Source organism: Balaenoptera musculus, chromosome 1, assembly GCF_009873245.2.
Source record: "Balaenoptera musculus isolate JJ_BM4_2016_0621 chromosome 1, mBalMus1.pri.v3, whole genome shotgun sequence".
In the NCBI taxonomy this organism is placed as follows: domain Eukaryota; kingdom Metazoa; phylum Chordata; class Mammalia; order Artiodactyla; family Balaenopteridae; genus Balaenoptera; species Balaenoptera musculus.
Window position 1 is genome coordinate 38,100,862 of NC_045785.1, and position 18,572 is coordinate 38,119,433.

The following is an 18,572-nucleotide window of genomic DNA, read 5'->3' on the forward strand; positions in this document are numbered from 1 at the left end:
CAAATAGCAATAACAATAAGGATCACAAGTGCTCACTACCTAACTAACTCCTTAACCTAGTGAAAACACACATATTGTTGTTTCTAGCCTGAGAAGGCTGTAGAGTTAAGCAATTTCTTCTTAGGCTTCTTTATAATGTCATTTACAGAAATTAAAATGGAAAAACAAGTGAGTTTTATGCCTTGACTTCCTACTACATGATCATTTTAATTTTGCTATGAGAGCCTCCTTAAAAACTGAACTTATTCACATCCCTAACTTCAGCAAATATCCTGAGTAAACTGAGAAATCACTGTAAGCAGGCTTTCTGTAGCTGGAGTGGCTAGCAAACAAGTGTAAGTCTGTGATGCCAGACTCTTTTGCTTCCAATCTCTCCAAAAGTGAACCCCAATATGATATATTACTGCAGTTGGTTTTCATAGGCAACAGAAATCCACACTGCTATGGACTTGAGTCTGGTTAAGTCTGTGGCTAAAGGAAGGAAAAGGAGAAAAAGAATACAGCTCCCAAGATACTCAAGCTGCTCCTTGGTCTCCCAGGAATTAGCTGAGCTGCTGAGCAGCATTTTCCACCAGCCAAGTCTTTAACCCACAAGCTGCCACCCAACGACCTAGATAAGAGTGAGGGACTACTAATGCGCTGGGCTTATTGTCTTCCTTCTTTTTATTGTTCTTAAAAGATCTCAGATCCTGCAAGAGTCATATTCTCCTGCCATTTCCACTCAAATACACTTGAGTATCTGAGCCCAGATCAGAGAGAAATGAAATGTTTCAAGTAGCTCTATCTTTGGATAATACTAATCCAATTCCTGCCTTACTTTTTGCCCATAGATGTCCCACTATTCAATATCCTTTCAAAGTCCAGCTCAAATGCCACCTCTTCCACAAAATCTCCCAACCCTCTTTCTCTAACAGAATTAGTTCTTCATGCACACAGCCTACTAGTGATACCTATGTCACAGTGATTTTATTTATCTTGGATATTTAACTGTGAAATGAAGAAAGTGTGGTGCAAAAGAAAAATGTGGGCTTTGAAACCAGGTAAAGTTGGATTCAAACTCTGACTGCATGACAGAGACAGACCACTAAGGACAAGATGATCATGTAAAGCACTAAGCATTCTGTTAATATGAGTGTCTTTTGTCTATCCTCACCACTTTGTCCTCTTTGAGGGCAAAATCATTTTGTCATCTTTGCTTGCCTTCTGGCATGTCCATCAGCAGCATCATTATCATAATAATATTAGTAGATAACATTTACTTATTATGTTCCAGCACTGATCAAAGTATGTTAAATCACATATATTAACTCGAGTAATACTTTAAAAACCCTTAAGTAGATATTATTATTATCCTTATTTTACAAATAAGGAAACTAGGCAAAGAAAGTTTAAGTAACTTACCCTAGGTCACATATCTGGTAAGTGGTAGAGTCGGGATCTGAATCCTGCATATCTGGCCCCAAAGCTTGCTCTCATGACCATCATACTATTACCTCCACTGTAGGTATGGTCTTTGTCAATGAAAACAGTTGCCTTTTTAAGGAATATATATATAATACTTTGGCAAAATCTCACTGAGGCATGATTAATTGTCCCCAGAATTTCACTTTCCATTAAAAGGAAAATAGGCTTTTCCAAACAAAGTCATAAAATCATCTTACAGAAAACATCCAACATTTTCTATCACTACCTCAACAGAATACTATTTAAGTACAAATTTTAGATAGTTTTTCTTCTGAAGTAAAAACAGTTCTGTTTAATCAAGCCTTCCTTAATCTGACAATGAAGGCCTAGTTAGGCAAGCAGGAGACTACTAAAGAATTAAGTGATCTTTTCAATGGAAAATCTCAAATTACTTTTCAGAGATACCTAAAATCCAATAGCAACAATGCAGGGCCTAGTCTGCTTACCATTTAAATTAAAATCCCCGAAATAATTTCAGATGGTATTTCTCTTAAAGCAACTAACTGTTTTCTTTGTACTAATATTAATGGTCTAAGCCATGGTTCCTCATTTTACTGTACTTCAACTAATTTGATCTGAACTTTAGGAGGCGTTGATTTTCTATTAATCAATGTGGAAGTTTTCAAAAGGTTATACCCCCAGAGAAGACTTACACCACAGAGCAAGCATAACATCCTTTCTTGCTACTCTCACGAATTAAGAATGCACCATCAGGTTTCCCATAAAGCAAGTCCTCTGCTTGTACTCGATTGATATCCTCAACAAACCAGGTTTTCTCATCATAATGGGGCAGGTTTTCATCTTCCTCATTGATAAAATAGGTCCTAAAAATTAAATGTTAAAATATTATTCTAACAATCAGTTTACTTATATCTAAAAGCAAATTCACGAATAAAACTCTCTTCTAAATCTTTAACCACAAAATGACAAAGTGGAATTGCAATTAGTTGGATTTTTTTTTAACAACTTCATTATTTGCTATCATGCAGAAAGCACAGAATTCACATGTCTCATCCAATAACCTGACACATGAATGTGTGAATGAGCAATGCTTAAGCATCCAGGTTTCATATGGTTCAGCAGGTCTTTGAACTCAAGTGCCTATAGGGTATTCTTGAGGCAATTCAATTTAAAGAGGTGCAAAGTTCTTGATTCAAATGTCCTCAAATAACAAAGAGAACCAGCACGCAGTATGTATTAAGAAGTCCCATGTCTTATCCTGGAAACAAAGCCCTCTGACAGAAAGGTACAGAGAGAACTTACTCAGCAGCATCCTCATTCTTGATTCCCAGCCAGGCATTTAGGCGCTTCTGTCTTACTCCTTTGTGATTGAGCCACCTGCCAGAGGGAAGACACCAGTGTCAGTGTCTATGCAAACTCTGCCTGGACAAAGTAGACACGTCCAAGCCAACCAAACTTCCAGGGTCCAGGAACTTATTTTCCCCAGTCCCACTAAGAATGGCCAGAGATTTCCCTAAACTTGTTTCTCCATTACTTTTCCTTCAACTTTTTGCAAAAAGGCAGAGACACAGAAAGCTACTTGAAATTAGGCACTTATCTCACTTTTCACTTTCCTTTTCTAAAAGGTTATATAACCACAAGCACACATATACTCGCACTCAAACACAATGGGACACTTGTTTCTGAAATCATTAGTTAGGCGAGCATGGTGTCACATTTGCAATCTTCACTAAGCCAGAGTATGCAATCCCTCACTGGCCTACTACACTGAGTTACATTCTAAAACAGAATTTCAAGGTCTATTTTTGCACCTAAGTGAGCCACAAGAAATTCAGGGTGGCAATCTGAGTAATTAATACAAATCTACTTCATCACCAGGTAGATCACAGTATTTCAAAATATATCAACATTTTAGATGTAAAATGAAATAAACCATTTCATCTCGTTCCACTGAGATGGACGATGGCCTAAAACTTCAGTGGAGTATAAAAACTCTTTCATTCATCACCATCCTCCAACCAGGCCCCTGATCATTCAGGTGTCATCATAAACATCTCAGGGAAGACTACCCTAAATTGTCCCAACTAAGGCAGTCCACCAGTCACTCTACACTTTTATTTTATCATCTTCATAGTACTTGACTGCAATTCATTTTTTTTAATGGTTTTTTTTGGCCACACTGCGCGGCTTGGGGGATCTTAGTCCCCAACCAGGGACTGAACCCGGGCCACAGCAGTGAAAGTGCTGAGTCCTAACCACTGGACCACCAGGGAACTCCCTGAAATTCATTATTTTCACTTGGTTATGTTTGTCTCCCCAGCTAAAATGTAAGCTGCTTTAAAGAAAGGGATCTGTCCTGCTCATGGCTATTCCAAACGCTGAAAACAGTACCAGCACATGGTAGATATTCAATAAATAGTCAGTAAATATCTGTAGGTGGGCCACTTTTAACAAAGTCTTCAGGGTCAACTCCAAGGTCATCTTGTACCTCCCTCTGACCCCAAGTACAGTAGATAACTTGGCATCACAACTAATTTTAAAGTTCTTTTAAGATAGATTACACAGCCTTTCTCAATAAGACATTAACCTGGATTTCAGTTAACCTGGATTTCATTTTGTATGCTTAGTGAACCTGGATTTCATTTCAGTTAACCTGGATTTCATTTTGTATGCTTAGTGAAACTGGAAAACTGGAAAACAACTAACATATGATCTTGATAGAATTTATTTAGTAACAAACCCCATCCTACACTATCACTTCTCTTAGCAAAATATCCAGATACCCTCCTCTAAACACTCTTGATATCCAAAGTTTTCTATCCTTGAAGAACTGATCTTTCCTTTATTAAATAAACTGATCTTTCTCTTTATTAAATAAAGAGACAAGCACACTGGGTAAAAGGCTTAAAATGAACAAACTGTACCACATTTTCTCTTGAGTCCCCATTTTCTTGTAAGCCACCAACCTCTGTAAACTGAGCCTCCTTTTCTGCCACAAGGAACGTTAAGACACCCAGGAAAATCCAGGTGAAAGAGAAGAATATTTTGGTTCACGCTCTATCTATGATGGTCGGCCTTCTGACACAGGCAACTTTTCTAATCTCCCAAAAGTCCACTTCAAATACTACTATATAGTTCTGACTCCTTAAACATCTAATAACAATGCCAGTAACTGACTAGCTTCTAAAAATGATTTTTAAAAAGCTCAAGTAAATTTAGCATGTTAATTCATATTTAATTTACTGTTATTGAGTAATGCCACATATAAAACAGTACATTCTAGGGGAAAAACCTGAACAAAGCATCAAAGACCTAACATCCGGGGCTTCCCTGGTGGAGCAGTGGTTGAGAATCTGCCTGCCAATGCAGGGGACACGGGTCCAAGCCCTGGTCTGGGAGGATCCCACGTGCCGCAGAGCAGCTGGGCCCGTGAGCCACAGTTGCTGAGCCTGCGCGTCTGGAGCCTGTGCTCCGCAACAAGAGAGGCCGCGGCAGTGAGAGGCCCGCGCACCGCGATGAAGAGTGGCCCCCGCTTGCCGCAACTAGAGAAAGCCCTCGCACAGAAACCAAGACCCAACACAGCCATAAATTAATTAATTAATTAATTTTTAAAAAAAAAGAAAAAGAAAGCTAAGAGACATTAAAAAAAAAAGAAAAAAAGACCTAACATCCAATTCTCATTCTGTCACTAACTGTGTGGTTTTTTTCTTTGTTTATTCTAAAAAAGATATGAAGTTGAAGTTACAACATAAATTCAGTGCACATAGGATGAACTTATTTTCTTTATGTTCAATTTCATCTTCAACATAAAATCCCTAATCAAACTATCATTTTGTTTACTGTGTACTATGACATTTCGTACTATGATATTTTGCCTAATTTGTATCAGTTAGGGCCTTGGCTAGAAGCAGAAGGCACAGTCAAACTGGTAGTTGAGGAGAGTTTACTGTTTACAAAGGTCTTGAGATGTTTTAGAGAAACTCCCTGGGGCTAGCAATAGTGGGAAGACATAACCTCTCCTAGAACTGAAGAATCAGTTGGAGACAGCCGTGACTTGAACCCAGAGAGTATTGTATGGAGACTGCCACCTTTGGTGGAGAATGAGGACACAGCCAACTCACTGTGATCACACAGAGAGGAAGCCAGAAAATAAATATTCTTACTTCAATCTCCTCCTGCCCTCTCATCTCCTGCCACTGCCTCCAAATGGCCAAAACTAATTAGAAGCCAGAGGGCAAATAGATCCGTTTTCTTAGGCACAGAGCAGGGTAGAGAAAGATGAAGAGTAGAAACTGTGAGGGCAAATGGAAAATTCCAGCACACCCTTTGAAATGGATTATCGGTTTTTTTTTTGAAATGGATTAACTTTAAGTGGACTTTTTTTTCCAGGACCTATTATCCTCAGATAAAGAGATGGCTTCCTGTACTCAAGGAGTGTTTACCCAGCATAAGAGAATGGGACTTTTAATGGCTTATTTAGGATACATTTTAATGTAAGATTAAACTAACTTTTGTAGTCACAATGTGTACCTTTACTGAACAATTACTGACACAGTAATAATATCCTTCAGAATTCCTCATACACATGGCTGCCCCATCTTGCCTCTCCAATTTTACTTTCGGGAAGTTGATTTTTTGGAGCTATGTGTAAGATGACATTTATTCAAATTAAGTTTTATGATATTCAATTTGGATCATAGTTTCAGTCTCCTGAGATCTTTCTGGAGCCTGATATTTTATCATCTATCTATCTGATCAGGTACTTATCCCAGCTTTTTAAAATATGATCAGCTGCTAATGACGATCCAGTCACTGATAATAATGTTACTTTGGGTGTAGATGTGGATGGACTGACGCACACTACACAGAGCCTACTCTAGGGTGGCAATAAGTCATAGTTTATTAGTCAGGTTAGACTAAGTTGTGTTATGGCAAATTATTCTTTATTTTGAATTCAGGTTTATGAATACCAAGAAAAGTAAATGGTAATCATGAAAACTAGCTCCTGATGAAAAAGAATTGCAAATGAACTCCTTTTTTTGAAAAGGAATTTTAAAGGCTTTTAGGGAATTCCCTGGCGGTCCTGTGGTTAGGACTCCGCGCTCTCACTGCCGTGGGGCCTGGTTGGGGAACTAAGATCCCGCAAGCCACATGGCATGGCCAAAAAATAAAAATAAAGTAAAAATAAATAAAGGATTTTATAATTAAGAAATATTTTATTCTATATTTAAGAAATGAAATTCTGCATTTAGGCATTCAAGAATATTCTAGAAACAGTACATTGGAATCTCAGCAGAAAATCTCAAAAAATCCTTATGGGCTATACAGCGGGAAGTCAGGGAAATGTCCACACGCAAAAGGGACCTGATAAGCTAATGACAGTCTCTCGTTGGGTGCTGCCGAATTCCAACCAATTCCAACTTCAACACAGGACCAAAGAGAGATCATATTCAGTATCATGCAGCAATACAACCAGTCTCTTTCAGGACTGACTGTACAATTTCAGCATTAGAGCAGATCAAGCCTACCAATCCTAGTATTGTCTTTGTTAGAAACATCAAAGCACGGACTATGGGACAGTGGACTATCCTCCCTGAAGCAACACTTCCAAAAGAGGCAATGGTTTTCTGTGTCTCCCTAAACATCCTAGCAGGATACAAGCAGGTCATGGCTTATCATCCATGATAAATTCTAAATATAGAGCTAAATTCTCTTATATTTAGCTTACATAACTTGTTAAAGGAACTTTCAAGGTCTAGTTTGCCACCCTTAGTCATGCACCTAGGAATGGCAGGTTTCTTAATATCTCATCACTTTCCAGGGCAAAGAAGTGCTTCCAATCATTCCTTTGGTCCATGGCACAGCCTTCTTGGGCCTTTCTTCGGCTTCATTATATGACCCGAACCATATAAGCATTCCAAGAGCAGACACATCCTGCTTTTACACAAGGGCACCTCCCTGCCTTGCTTCCAAAGCTCTTCTGTATGCTATGTGTACTTCCTTGACTCTTTTTTGGCCACAATTGCAAACTGAAAGATCTCTAGAGAGGAGTGCTACTAAAAACTACTCAGTATAGTGTAGTTATAATTGTTTGCTCCCAAAACAATCACCTTAAATTTTCCTCTACTGAAACTCAACAGCCAATGTTCCAACCTCTAAGCTTGCATTTTATCCCCTCCCTCTTTCTGACACAAACAAACCCTCAGAGGTCTTTACTCTGTCTCCTCCTGCCAAGAGTTTGAACTGAGTGTGTTACATGCATGAAAGTTACCCATAAACATATTACATAACAGTCTATTCATTACCTAGAACTAAACCTAATATATTTTCCTTTCTCATGGATTTTCTCCTTCTATGAATCAGTCATCTGGCCTAAAACTCTTAATCCACACATCTTGTTCTGATAATATATCTTTCAATTTATATTTAGATAATATCCATATATCTAGCTAAATCACTGTTTTCAATCACTCCTCAGGTGTGCCATTTTTCATACCTGCTATCAACAGTAATATTTCTATTACTTAAATATAGAATCTTATTTCTTAAATATAAAAATCCTTTAACGGACTATTCTGTATATTTCTTTGTAGGCCCACACTATTAGTGTCCTTGCCTTTGAGGGGTAATTTCTGTTTCTATGGTTCTTCTACGTAGCCGAAGATTCTGGGTTTTGTGTTTTAGGCACACATTAATGAATCTGTACCTTTAAAACTCAACCACTTTGCTCATTTGTATGGATTACAGTCTTACCTTCTGATTGGCCCCACACGCTTGACTTCAGGTAGACTCTAATACCCCGACTACTAACAGGACTGCTTTCCTAAATTCTTACAATCTCACTGGCCAGTTCTCAATGACAAATCTCTTCTTCTACCTCTAAGGTCTCTAGCCCAGTAGGAATCAGGTGGTGGTGGATCCCTCTCACATAGTCCCAGAATACTCACACAAGGTGCTGATCTCGGATCTTGCGCAGCTGGATCAGGTCAGGTTTGATACTGTTCATTTTTTTATCTATTTCCCGGTTGTCCAAAGCTTGTTTCTTCAAATCCTGCTCTAGACGCATTTTGCTATCATGAATCTCACCCAGACGTGATTTCAATTTGTCATAGTTCATCATAATTCTGTAAAAATATTTGACATATTAAGGTTAAAACACGAACCAAGCAGGAGCTTTCTACAGTATGAACACAGTCCTAACACCTGAAGTGTGGTGGACATCTGCTGTTTTTGCCTAGCACATATCCATTCCTACTCTTCTGGGAACAGCACCCTCATGTTCCCTGCCCCCATCTCAGATTCACAGGTGAGCATCCACACCACCCAGCCTGGCCAATAAGAGTGTTCCATTCCTGGTGGTGCAGTGGTTAAGAATCCGCCTGCCAATGCAGAGGACATGGGTTTGAGCCCTGGTCCAGGAAGATCCCACATGCCCTGGAGCAACTAAGCCTGTGTGCCACAACTACGGAATCCTGCGTGCCACAGCTACTGAAGCCTGCGTGCCCTAGAGCCTGTGCTCAACAAGAGAAGCCACGGCAATAAGAAGCCCGCACACCACAATGAAGAGTAGACCCTGCTCGCCCAAACTAGAGAAAGCCCATGCGCAGCGACGAAGACCCAATGCAGCCGAAAATAAAATTAATTAATTAAAAAAACAAAAAACAAAGAGTGTTCCATTCCATCCTATCCCTGCCTCAGGGGGACTTGTTCAGAAATGGGAATAATACCCAAACTGACCCAATGAGAGTCAAATCTAGGACTCTTACTAGAAATACTGTAAACAGAGATTCTCTTTCCACTGGGACTAAGTTGTGAACATGTGATTCTAGGACTCCCAGTAGCTAATATTGCTACCTCGTAGGGAAAGCCTGCCTGAGGATGAAGCCAACACAGAGAAAAACTGAGCCAAAAGACAGAGCATGAGGAGAATCCTGATGATCTTGTTTGGGCCCTGGATCCAGCCATGACTGAACAAGTAAAGCTGGGTTACTGTGTGCAATTAATTGTGGTAATACATGTAAAAGGACTAAACTGTGCCTGGGACATCTTGGTAAGCACTCAGTAGATGATGGCCCTAAGCTTTTCCAGCACACAAAGTTTTGCTGTGCTCTGAACCCTAAGGCAACAACTGTCCACATTACTCATTTGTCACTCCATAGTATGTAGTTTTATATTACTATTAAAACGTCATCATGATACTTTAACTCCCTTTGCAACTAAACTACAAGTTCTTTTCTATTTCTTCATTATTAGTAATAACTGTCACTTACTGATACCATATGTCAAGATACACACACACACACACACACACACACACACCTTTCTCTACCATAAATGTGTGTGTGTGTATCACTTAGTCCTCATAGCATTTCAACAAGGTTTTATCCACAGTTTTATGCAGGAAGAAACAGGCTCAGAGAGTTAAGTAACTCACTCAAGGTCACACAGCTAGTAAACGGTTAATATAGCATTTAAGCCCACAGTTTTATTCATTAAGCTATACTGCCTCACAGCACTTAATACTATTCTTAGGCACAGAGAAGTTCACTAACACTTTGGTACTAATATGAGAAATAATTTTGCTTTTCCCTTGCATGTGATTCATTTTTCTTTATTATCCACTTTTTCACTCCTCAACCCCATGTTATTTGGCTCATTTTCTAATACTCCACTAAATTTGCTTTGATAAAGGTTCCCAATATTCTTTTAGTTGCCAGATCCAGTACTTCTCATGCTTCTCACTCTCTGTGTAATCTCATGCTTAGCATCTACCATCACCTACAACACTTTGGCCTCCCAAATGCTTTCTGTACTGTGAGTTCCAAATCCAAATAACCAGCTGCCTGCCTCTCAGACAACTCCATTTGGGTTCTCACAGGAACCTCAAAACTCATTGGTTCCAACCCTGAACTCCCCTCATGTACTTCCTATTTTGGTGAATTACACATCCCTTAGTCACTAATATCAGAAATCTAGGAATAATCTTTGGCTTCTCCCACACCTGCCAGATCTGGTCAGGCACCAAGTCCTCAGCATTTCTATCAACTCCCCCTCCTTTCGTGCCATTGCTCTGGTTCAGGCCTTCACCATCTTTTATCCTGATGACCACAAAGACGCAGTCAGTCACCTGCAACATGCAGTCTGGTCTTCCTGCCAATGGTCTTGTTCTGCCTTCAACTTAGTCTCAGACTGCTGCCGTTGGTTTTCAGTTTAACAAATATTCCATGGGCACCACTATGTACTCTCAGGCACCATAAAACCTGCTGGAGCTATCAGAGAAAATAAGCCACCACCCTTACTCTCAACAAGCTCAAAATTCAGTGAGTGCGAATTTCAGTAAATGTTACACTAGGGATCAGGATAGATGCTGTAGGGCTGGGGATAAAAAGTCCCTAAACCAGTCTAGGGAATCAGGGAAAATTTTCCAGTAAGTTGTATCTAAACCGAGTCCTAAAGGATGAGCCGGGGTCAACAATTTTGGAGGACGGAGAAAGAACGCAGAAGAGAGAAGGTTCAGCTTGGTGCCGTTAGTGGGAACAGCAAGTAATTCCATATGGCAGGACTGCCAAGTTTGAGGGCGTAAAAGCAGACATGTCAGAGGTTATTAGAGAAGAAAAGACGTCTCGGCTCACTGATGCACTTGGCGGTATTAGGTAGATTTACCGTTCAATTTCCTTTTCATTCCCTTCTTTCCGAAATCGCTCAATATATTCTTTGCTATGTTGCTCTTGTGTATGACACTGCTCTTCAAATATTTTAATTGTTTCATTAAAAGCTTCAATTGCAGTCCTCTTCATCTGTATTTCCTATAAAAGAACACACACACTTCATTATCTTTGTATTTTTTGTAACCTTAGGCTTAAAACAAATCTTACAATTCTTGTTACGATTCCATATAATATCAAATTAAGGGGACCAAAACAAACCCTTCTACCCATATTACTTGTATATAAAATACATCATTCAAACCCTAAAATAAAAGAAAAATAACTATTACCTGAAATATAGCTGAGAAACACAGAAAGCCCTCTGAGTTGCTAAGAGAGATTAACCCTGAACATCTTGAAGACAAGGATAAAGTTCTGCCTTTGTAACTAATGTAGTGCTGACCCCCAAAAGGTGCTGAACGAGTGAAGAGACAGAGCAGAGGAGTTCATGCACCAACATGCAAAGCCTTATTTCCAGAAGAGCCCTATAGAGTCTACTTATACTTACTTTCATTTCTAAAGCATGGCGTTTTCTAAACAGATTCATTAGTAGATTAATCTGATTAGAAGCAGAAAATGCAAAGGGGAAGAATAGCTGCTAAAATGAGATGCAGAATACGATGAAAAGCTAAAAACTCCACAAAACAGAAGCCCAGGAGGCTAAGCCATTCACACTAGGGTAAGTGGTCCTCCGCATTCCAATGAGCTCTGAATGTATTTGTACACTTTAGCTTCTGAATCATGATTCTCCTAAAATCTTCAGAGAGGGTTAAATTTTGTTCAATTTACTTTAGAAAATCAAGAAGTATGTGTAAAGGTCTAGAAAGATTGCAATCCTGAATGTTTACAATTTTAAAAGTTTTGGTGCTTATGGGATAATTCAACTATTTAGCACTGATTAATTTCAACAAATGATTATTGAGAATCCACTGTTTAGAAAGTACCACCTGGTGTTAAAGAGATTCATAAAACATGGGGCCTGCACTCCAGGATTCAGATTATACAGGCAAAATAGATTTCTGAACTCTTATAAGGTTTTGTTTCATGTCATGATAGAGGCAATAAAGTGGGGCAATAAAGTTACTTACTGCTTTACAGAGACTTCATGGACGAGGCAACATCTGAGCTAGGTCTTAACTGAGAAGAAAATTCAGCATTGCACATAGAAGGCATGGCATGACATATACATGAAATAATAGTGGATGTTAGGGATCAGCAATTGCTCGGTAGGGCTGGAACATAAGGGGATTAGCAGATATGGGACACTAGAATCTTGTGATGTTTCATACAGCTGAGGTTATATCATACATATCTCAAGTAGTATTGTAAACTTATTGCAATGCCCATATCTAAATATCTAGCTATAAATTCTATAACTCTCAAATTCTACAACTCTCAAATTATAGTCTTGGCTCCCTTGCAAGGTTAGAAATTACCTATTAAAATTTCTGGCCCTGTATCTTCAAAGTAAACACCAAAAATTTGACTTCACTGACACTGTTGTGTGTGTTGGTAGGTAGGGCAGCAAAGGAAAAGTATTTGGTGCCGCTGCCAAAGCAGCAGCTCCCCCACAAACATCGCCATTATACCTATCACCGAAACTGTAAACCTACCTTTATTTATACCTGCTCTCCTTTCTCTTCTCTTTTACCTACATGTGCTCTGGGTCTCACCTCCTTTTCCTTTCTCAGGCACTTCATCTCATCACATCAACTAGCCCCTCTTACAGCATTCACTCTCCCAGTTTAAGGTTCCTTCTCAACGGCATACACACAAGTTCTAGTAACACCACTTTGAAAAAAAAAAAAAGTTACTTAACCCTAATTTCTCTTCCAGTCACAGTTAAGCTTCTTAAAAAAGTTGTTTATATGGGTTCTCTCTCTTTCCTCATCTCTCATTCATACTGCAACTCGCCCTATTCTGGCTTCTGTACTCACCATTCCACAGAGACTGCTCTTTCCAAGGTCACCAATGATCTCATTGCTGAATTCCTGTCTCTAATCCCAAACCATCGCTAAATCCTATCACTTTGCCTCCTAATTATATGTAATCCAGATGCCAAATATCCCCACATACAGCCTATTCTCACCCTGTGCCAACTCTGACTCAGGATACACCATCTCTTCCCATTCTCTGGGAAGAATTCGATTACATCAAAGCAATCTAGATTTTATCTAAGATTTCACAGAAAAAAACAGAGAAGGTCTATAACACTTAGAAACACTATAACACAAACAGAGGTCAATTCTTTAATCTCCTTTTAACACTCATTGTCCCAGCACATCTCCTAAACTGCTAATCACTGGATCCCTTTGGATCCCTCCCTCTCTTCCCCTACCTCCCAAATCGTTAAGCCTCCAAGGCTCTTCTGGGCTCAGCCCCATCTCAGGTGTTGCTCTCAATTCTCACACAGAGGAATTAGCCCTCTTCTAGCGTTGACCTCATGGCTTTTTTGGTTGCTTCCATCCACCCCCATTCCCAGCTCCCCAACCAGGGATTCCAATTCCAGAACCCAGTCTCTTATCAGCTGCTCAGAACTCATATTCTGCTGTTAAAGCCCCCATATTACTGGGCATGTGTGCAGCATGTAGAGCTTTCTCTGCTTTCTCCACTCATGACAAGAAAGCAGAAATGCAGCTCTACACAAACCAAAGCCATATGCAATAGTGGCCATTTCTTCTAGCCTCCATTCACAGGAGGGTTAGCCCTCCCCAAGATTCCAGTCCATACCATGAGTCTGACTTCACACCCTTGACAAGGGTGGAGTGCTTTGGTTCATTATCTTGCATAAATTCATTCAACAAATAATTGAACACTAACTATATGCCAGGCATTATTTGAAGCATTTGGGATATGTAAGTAAACAAACTTAAAGATTTCTGCCCTCCTGGAACTTATAGTTTAGGGGGTTATACAGACAATAAATAATAGAACAAGTAAATAAATTACATAGTTTGTTAGAAGGTAAGAAGTATTACGGAAAAAGAAAAGTAGAGTGGGAAAGGAGAAGTGAAATGTGAGATGGAATTTCAAATAAAGTTGTCAAGTGAGCCTCGCTGAGAATGACAACATTTGAGCAAAGCCTTGAAGGAGGTGAGGTGGTTAGCCAGGTGACTATCTAGGGGGCAAGTGTTTCAGGCAAGGAAATGGCTGGTGCAAAGACTCAAAGATAGGCAGCAGGTCTAGTATATTCGAGGAGCCACAAGGAGGCTAGTGTGGCTGGAGTACAGTGGGGAAGAGAGTTATAAGAAATGAGGTCAGAGAGGAAGAGGGACACAGATCATACTGGCATTGTAGAGAGAACTCTGGCTTTCACTCTATGTAAAACGTGGAACCAGAGGTGGGTCTCAAACAAAGGAGTGCTATGATCTTACCTATGTTTTACAAGTATCACCTAGCTGCTATGTTGAGAACTGACCAGGGCAAGGGGAGTATAGATAAGGGCAGGAAGACCAGTTGGGAGGTTTCTGTGATAAATGACTGATAGTGGCTTAGATCAAGGTATTAGCAATGGATGTGGTGAGAAGGAGTAGGATTCTGGGTATATTCTAAAGGTAAAGTCAACAGGAATGCCTGATGGACTGGACGTAACATGTAAAAGAAAGAGACTTCAGGACTTTTGACCTGAGTAAGAAGAATATTATAACTCTCAACTCAGATGGGGAAAGCAAAGGGTAAAACAGCCTTGACGTGGAATATCAGAGTTCAATTTTGGATATGTTAAGCTTGAGATATCTACTTAAACATCCAAGTGGGGCTGTTGAATAGGCAGTTGAATATATGAGTCTAGAGTTAAAAGAAGTCAGAAGAACCAGAGATAGGAGTTTGGGAGTTACTGACATATAGGTGGTATGTAAAGGCATGAGACTCTTTGAGATCACACCAGAGATTGAATGACTCTCTAGAAAGGAGAAAAGAACCATGGTCAAAGAGGAGAAATCAGCAAAGAAGACTGAGAAGGAACTACCAGGGAGGTCAAGCTCTCAGCTGTCTCTGCTTATTTCCAGATCCAAAAGTTCCATTTATGATTATTTATTATGGGTTTCTCTTCCACCTCTGATCTATAGAAATATTCACATTGTTTTTGCATACAGCCATGGGCTTTTAATGTTTATCATTTTTTAGCATGAGATATAACATAACCATAAAGTACATAAAAAATACACAGCTTAACAAGTTATTATAAAATGAACATCCACTAACAGCACGCCAGAAATTCCCTGTGTATGCTTTCTGGATCACAACTCCCTGACTTTCCCCACTCCACCTTCCCTGCCTTGGTGATAACATTATCCTGCTCTTTATGATGATCATTTCCTTGTTATTCTTTATGGTTTTACCACTTCATGCTCACAGCCAAAATTTAAAAGTTAACATTTGCTTGGTTTTGTACCTTATAGAATACACTCATATTATATATATATTCTTTTGAATCTTTTACTCAGTGTTTTTGTGAGATTAAACATAGTGTTATACGTTGCCCTTTAAATAAATATACACACACAATTATAGTAACCCATCACTGTTTTATTTGATGCAGAGGAAAGGGATTAAAGTATGCTATTTTGACTAATGCACATTATATTTAACAAATATTGTCAGAATACTTTGCACTTTTACAAAATAGGGCCTCATCTCTCCCTCTGTATTTCTAGAGTCAAATATAGTTTCATACCTAGACTAGGTATTCAATAAATGTTTTTGGATGGTTGTGCTAACCTTTTATACCTGATTCTCCCTCCCTCTCTCTCTCTCTCTCTCTCTGACAAACACACACTCACACTCAAATATAGCTGTAGTTGCCAGTATCTGCATCTTATAGATGGGAACTTGAAGCATGGACAAGTGATGTCTCTCACGGGACATCACTAGTTTTTAACATAACCAGGATTAGAAAATAAATCTCCTAAATTCCAATTCAGTTCATTTTATATTTTTTAAAAAGGTAATACATGTACAGAGAAAAAAGTAAATCAAACAATATAAAAGAATAGTAAAGATTAAGTTCCATACTCCTGCACCCTCATTGCCTTAATTATCTTCCCCAGAGAGTATATCAGTTTTTGACCAGAGATATTCTGAGTACATATAAATATATAACACCTTCCAAATTCTTTTTTTAACCATAAATGACAGTATACCACATATATTTTTCTTTTTTAAAATAATTAATTTATTTATTTGGCTGCATCGGGTCTTAGTTGCCAGCGGGATCTTCATTGCAGCATGTGGGATCTTCCGTTGCAGCGCACGGGCTTCTCTCTACCACATATATTTTTCTGTACCTCACTTTTTTTTTTTTTACTTAATATGTCTTAGAAACCACTCAAAATCAGTAAATGTAGACTGCCTTATTCTTTTTGATGGTTATAGAATAATTTCATTTCACTTTGGGTTTTTTTTTGGGTTTTTTTTAACATCTTTATTGGAGTATAATTGCTTTACAATGGTGTGTTAGTTTCTGCTTTATAGCAAAGTGAATCAGCTATACATGTACATATGTCCCCATATCTCTTCCCTCTTGCATCTCCCTCCCTCCCACCCTCCCTATCCCACCCCTCTAGGTGGTCACAAAGCACCAAGCTGATCTCCCTGTGCTATGCAGCTGCTTCCCACTAGCTATCTATTTTATGTTTGGTAGTGTTCATTTTGTTTTAAAAAGAAGAAATGCCATTTTTCTTATAGAATAATACATGCATATTATTATTTTTATTATTTCCTTCTTTCTATTTTAACTGTATTTTCCCCAAATCTCTCTAATTCTATCCCCAAAACATCCCAGCATATTGTTATAAAGTCTTCTCCCTTCAGGTGAGTAGGTACACCCACAGCTGAAATCATGTATACACAATTCTAAATGCTGTCTCCTTTACCTGAAACTACATCATTAGCATTTCTCAGGTCATCAGGAATTCCTAAGAAGCACTTAATAACAGCAGTTGCCTCTGGGGAATGAGGACTTTTACTTTGTGTGATATAATTCATAGAACTCAGCAACATTTATATTGAATTTAACATACATATTTATATAACTTTTTCACTTTTTAAAAATCAAGAAGTTTTAAAATAATTTCTGAAAACTATTCTAATAGCTGTATAACCTTCTATTATATGTATGATAATTTCACCATCCCCTTATGTTGACCACGTATGTTGATTCCTCAGTAACTTTTTCCCCATTCTAACTCAAACACTAGCCTCATCACAGATAATGCACCTAGAAGAGGTAAAGGAATACAGAAAAGCTGAAATCTGCAGTGTAAAAAAAGCATACACACACAGGCACACCACAGACAGAACACAAGTATCAGAAAAGGGAAAAAAAAGTTATTAAAATCATTCTGCATAACTAATTAACTAATAAAAGAAAACCTGAAAATAAAATGAAATCAAACATCTCACATAGAAAAATGGACCATTACGGCAATTCTGGCCACTGTAATCCCACACCTTTCCCCAATCAGCACTATATCTCATACCTAACCTATAATCCTCACAGGCCAATATCCCCTAATAAACTCCTCCAGTCCTGAGGTTCCTGGTGCAGTCTCTACCTTTACACTGCCCACCACAGACACTAGCTTAGAAATAAGATCAAGGGCTTTGGGGCTGAGAAATCAAGAACATTAATTCTAGGGTCAAAACAAGGTACCATGAAGCACAGTAATACTGGAATACCCTTCACAGTTAACAATTATAAACTATAGACAAAGATATAAAAAAACAAGTATTTCACATTATAGTCAAATTGTCAAAACACAACGAGAGAATTTTGAAAGCAGCAAGAGAGAAGCAACCTGTCATATACAAATGACCCCCAATAAAATTAATAGCTGATTTCTCATCTGAAACATAGAGGCCAGAAGGCAGTGGGTAGGCATATTTAAAGCCCTGAAAGAAAAAAAAAAAAACTGTCAACCAAGAATTCTATAACCAGCAGTACTGTCCTTCAAGAATGAAGGAGGAGAAATTAAGATATGCCCAGATAAACAAAAGTTGAAGGAGTCTGTTACCACTAGACCTGCCCTACAAGAAATGCTCAAGAGACTCCTTCAGGGTGAAATGAAAGGACACTAGACAGTAACTCAAAGCTACATGAAGAGGGACTTCCCTGATGGTCCAGTGGCTAAGACTCCGAGTTCCCAGTGCAGGGAGCCCAGGTTTGATCCCTGGTCAGGGAACTAGATCCCATGTGCTGCAACTAAGATCCCACATGCGGCAACGAAGATCCCGCGTGCCGCAACTAAGACCTGGTGCAGCCAAATAAATATTAAAAAAAAAAAAAAGCTACATGAAGAAATAAAGAATACTGGTAAAGGTAACTGGATAAGTAAATATAAAAGTCTATATGATTTAAAGGACAAATGCATAAAACAATAATTATAAATCTATGCTAATTGGCAATGTATAAAAATGTAATCAGTGGCAGTAACAATATAA

General features: G+C 38.8%; 1 protein-coding gene across 1 annotated transcript in view; it reads right to left on the reverse strand.

Annotated features, from left to right (window-relative positions):
- Positions 1-18,572, reverse strand: part of LOC118901944 (phosphatidylinositol 3-kinase regulatory subunit gamma) — an 86,827-nt gene that overhangs the window by 7,918 nt on the left and 60,337 nt on the right. Inside the window, exons 6-9 of the mRNA XM_036865795.1 lie at positions 11,089-11,231; positions 8,373-8,549; positions 2,728-2,802; positions 2,118-2,288 (exon numbers count right to left, since the gene is read on the reverse strand). Of these exons, the coding sequence (XP_036721690.1) occupies positions 2,118-2,288; positions 2,728-2,802; positions 8,373-8,549; positions 11,089-11,231 (566 nt within the window). The remainder of the gene's footprint in view (positions 1-2,117; positions 2,289-2,727; positions 2,803-8,372; positions 8,550-11,088; positions 11,232-18,572) is intronic.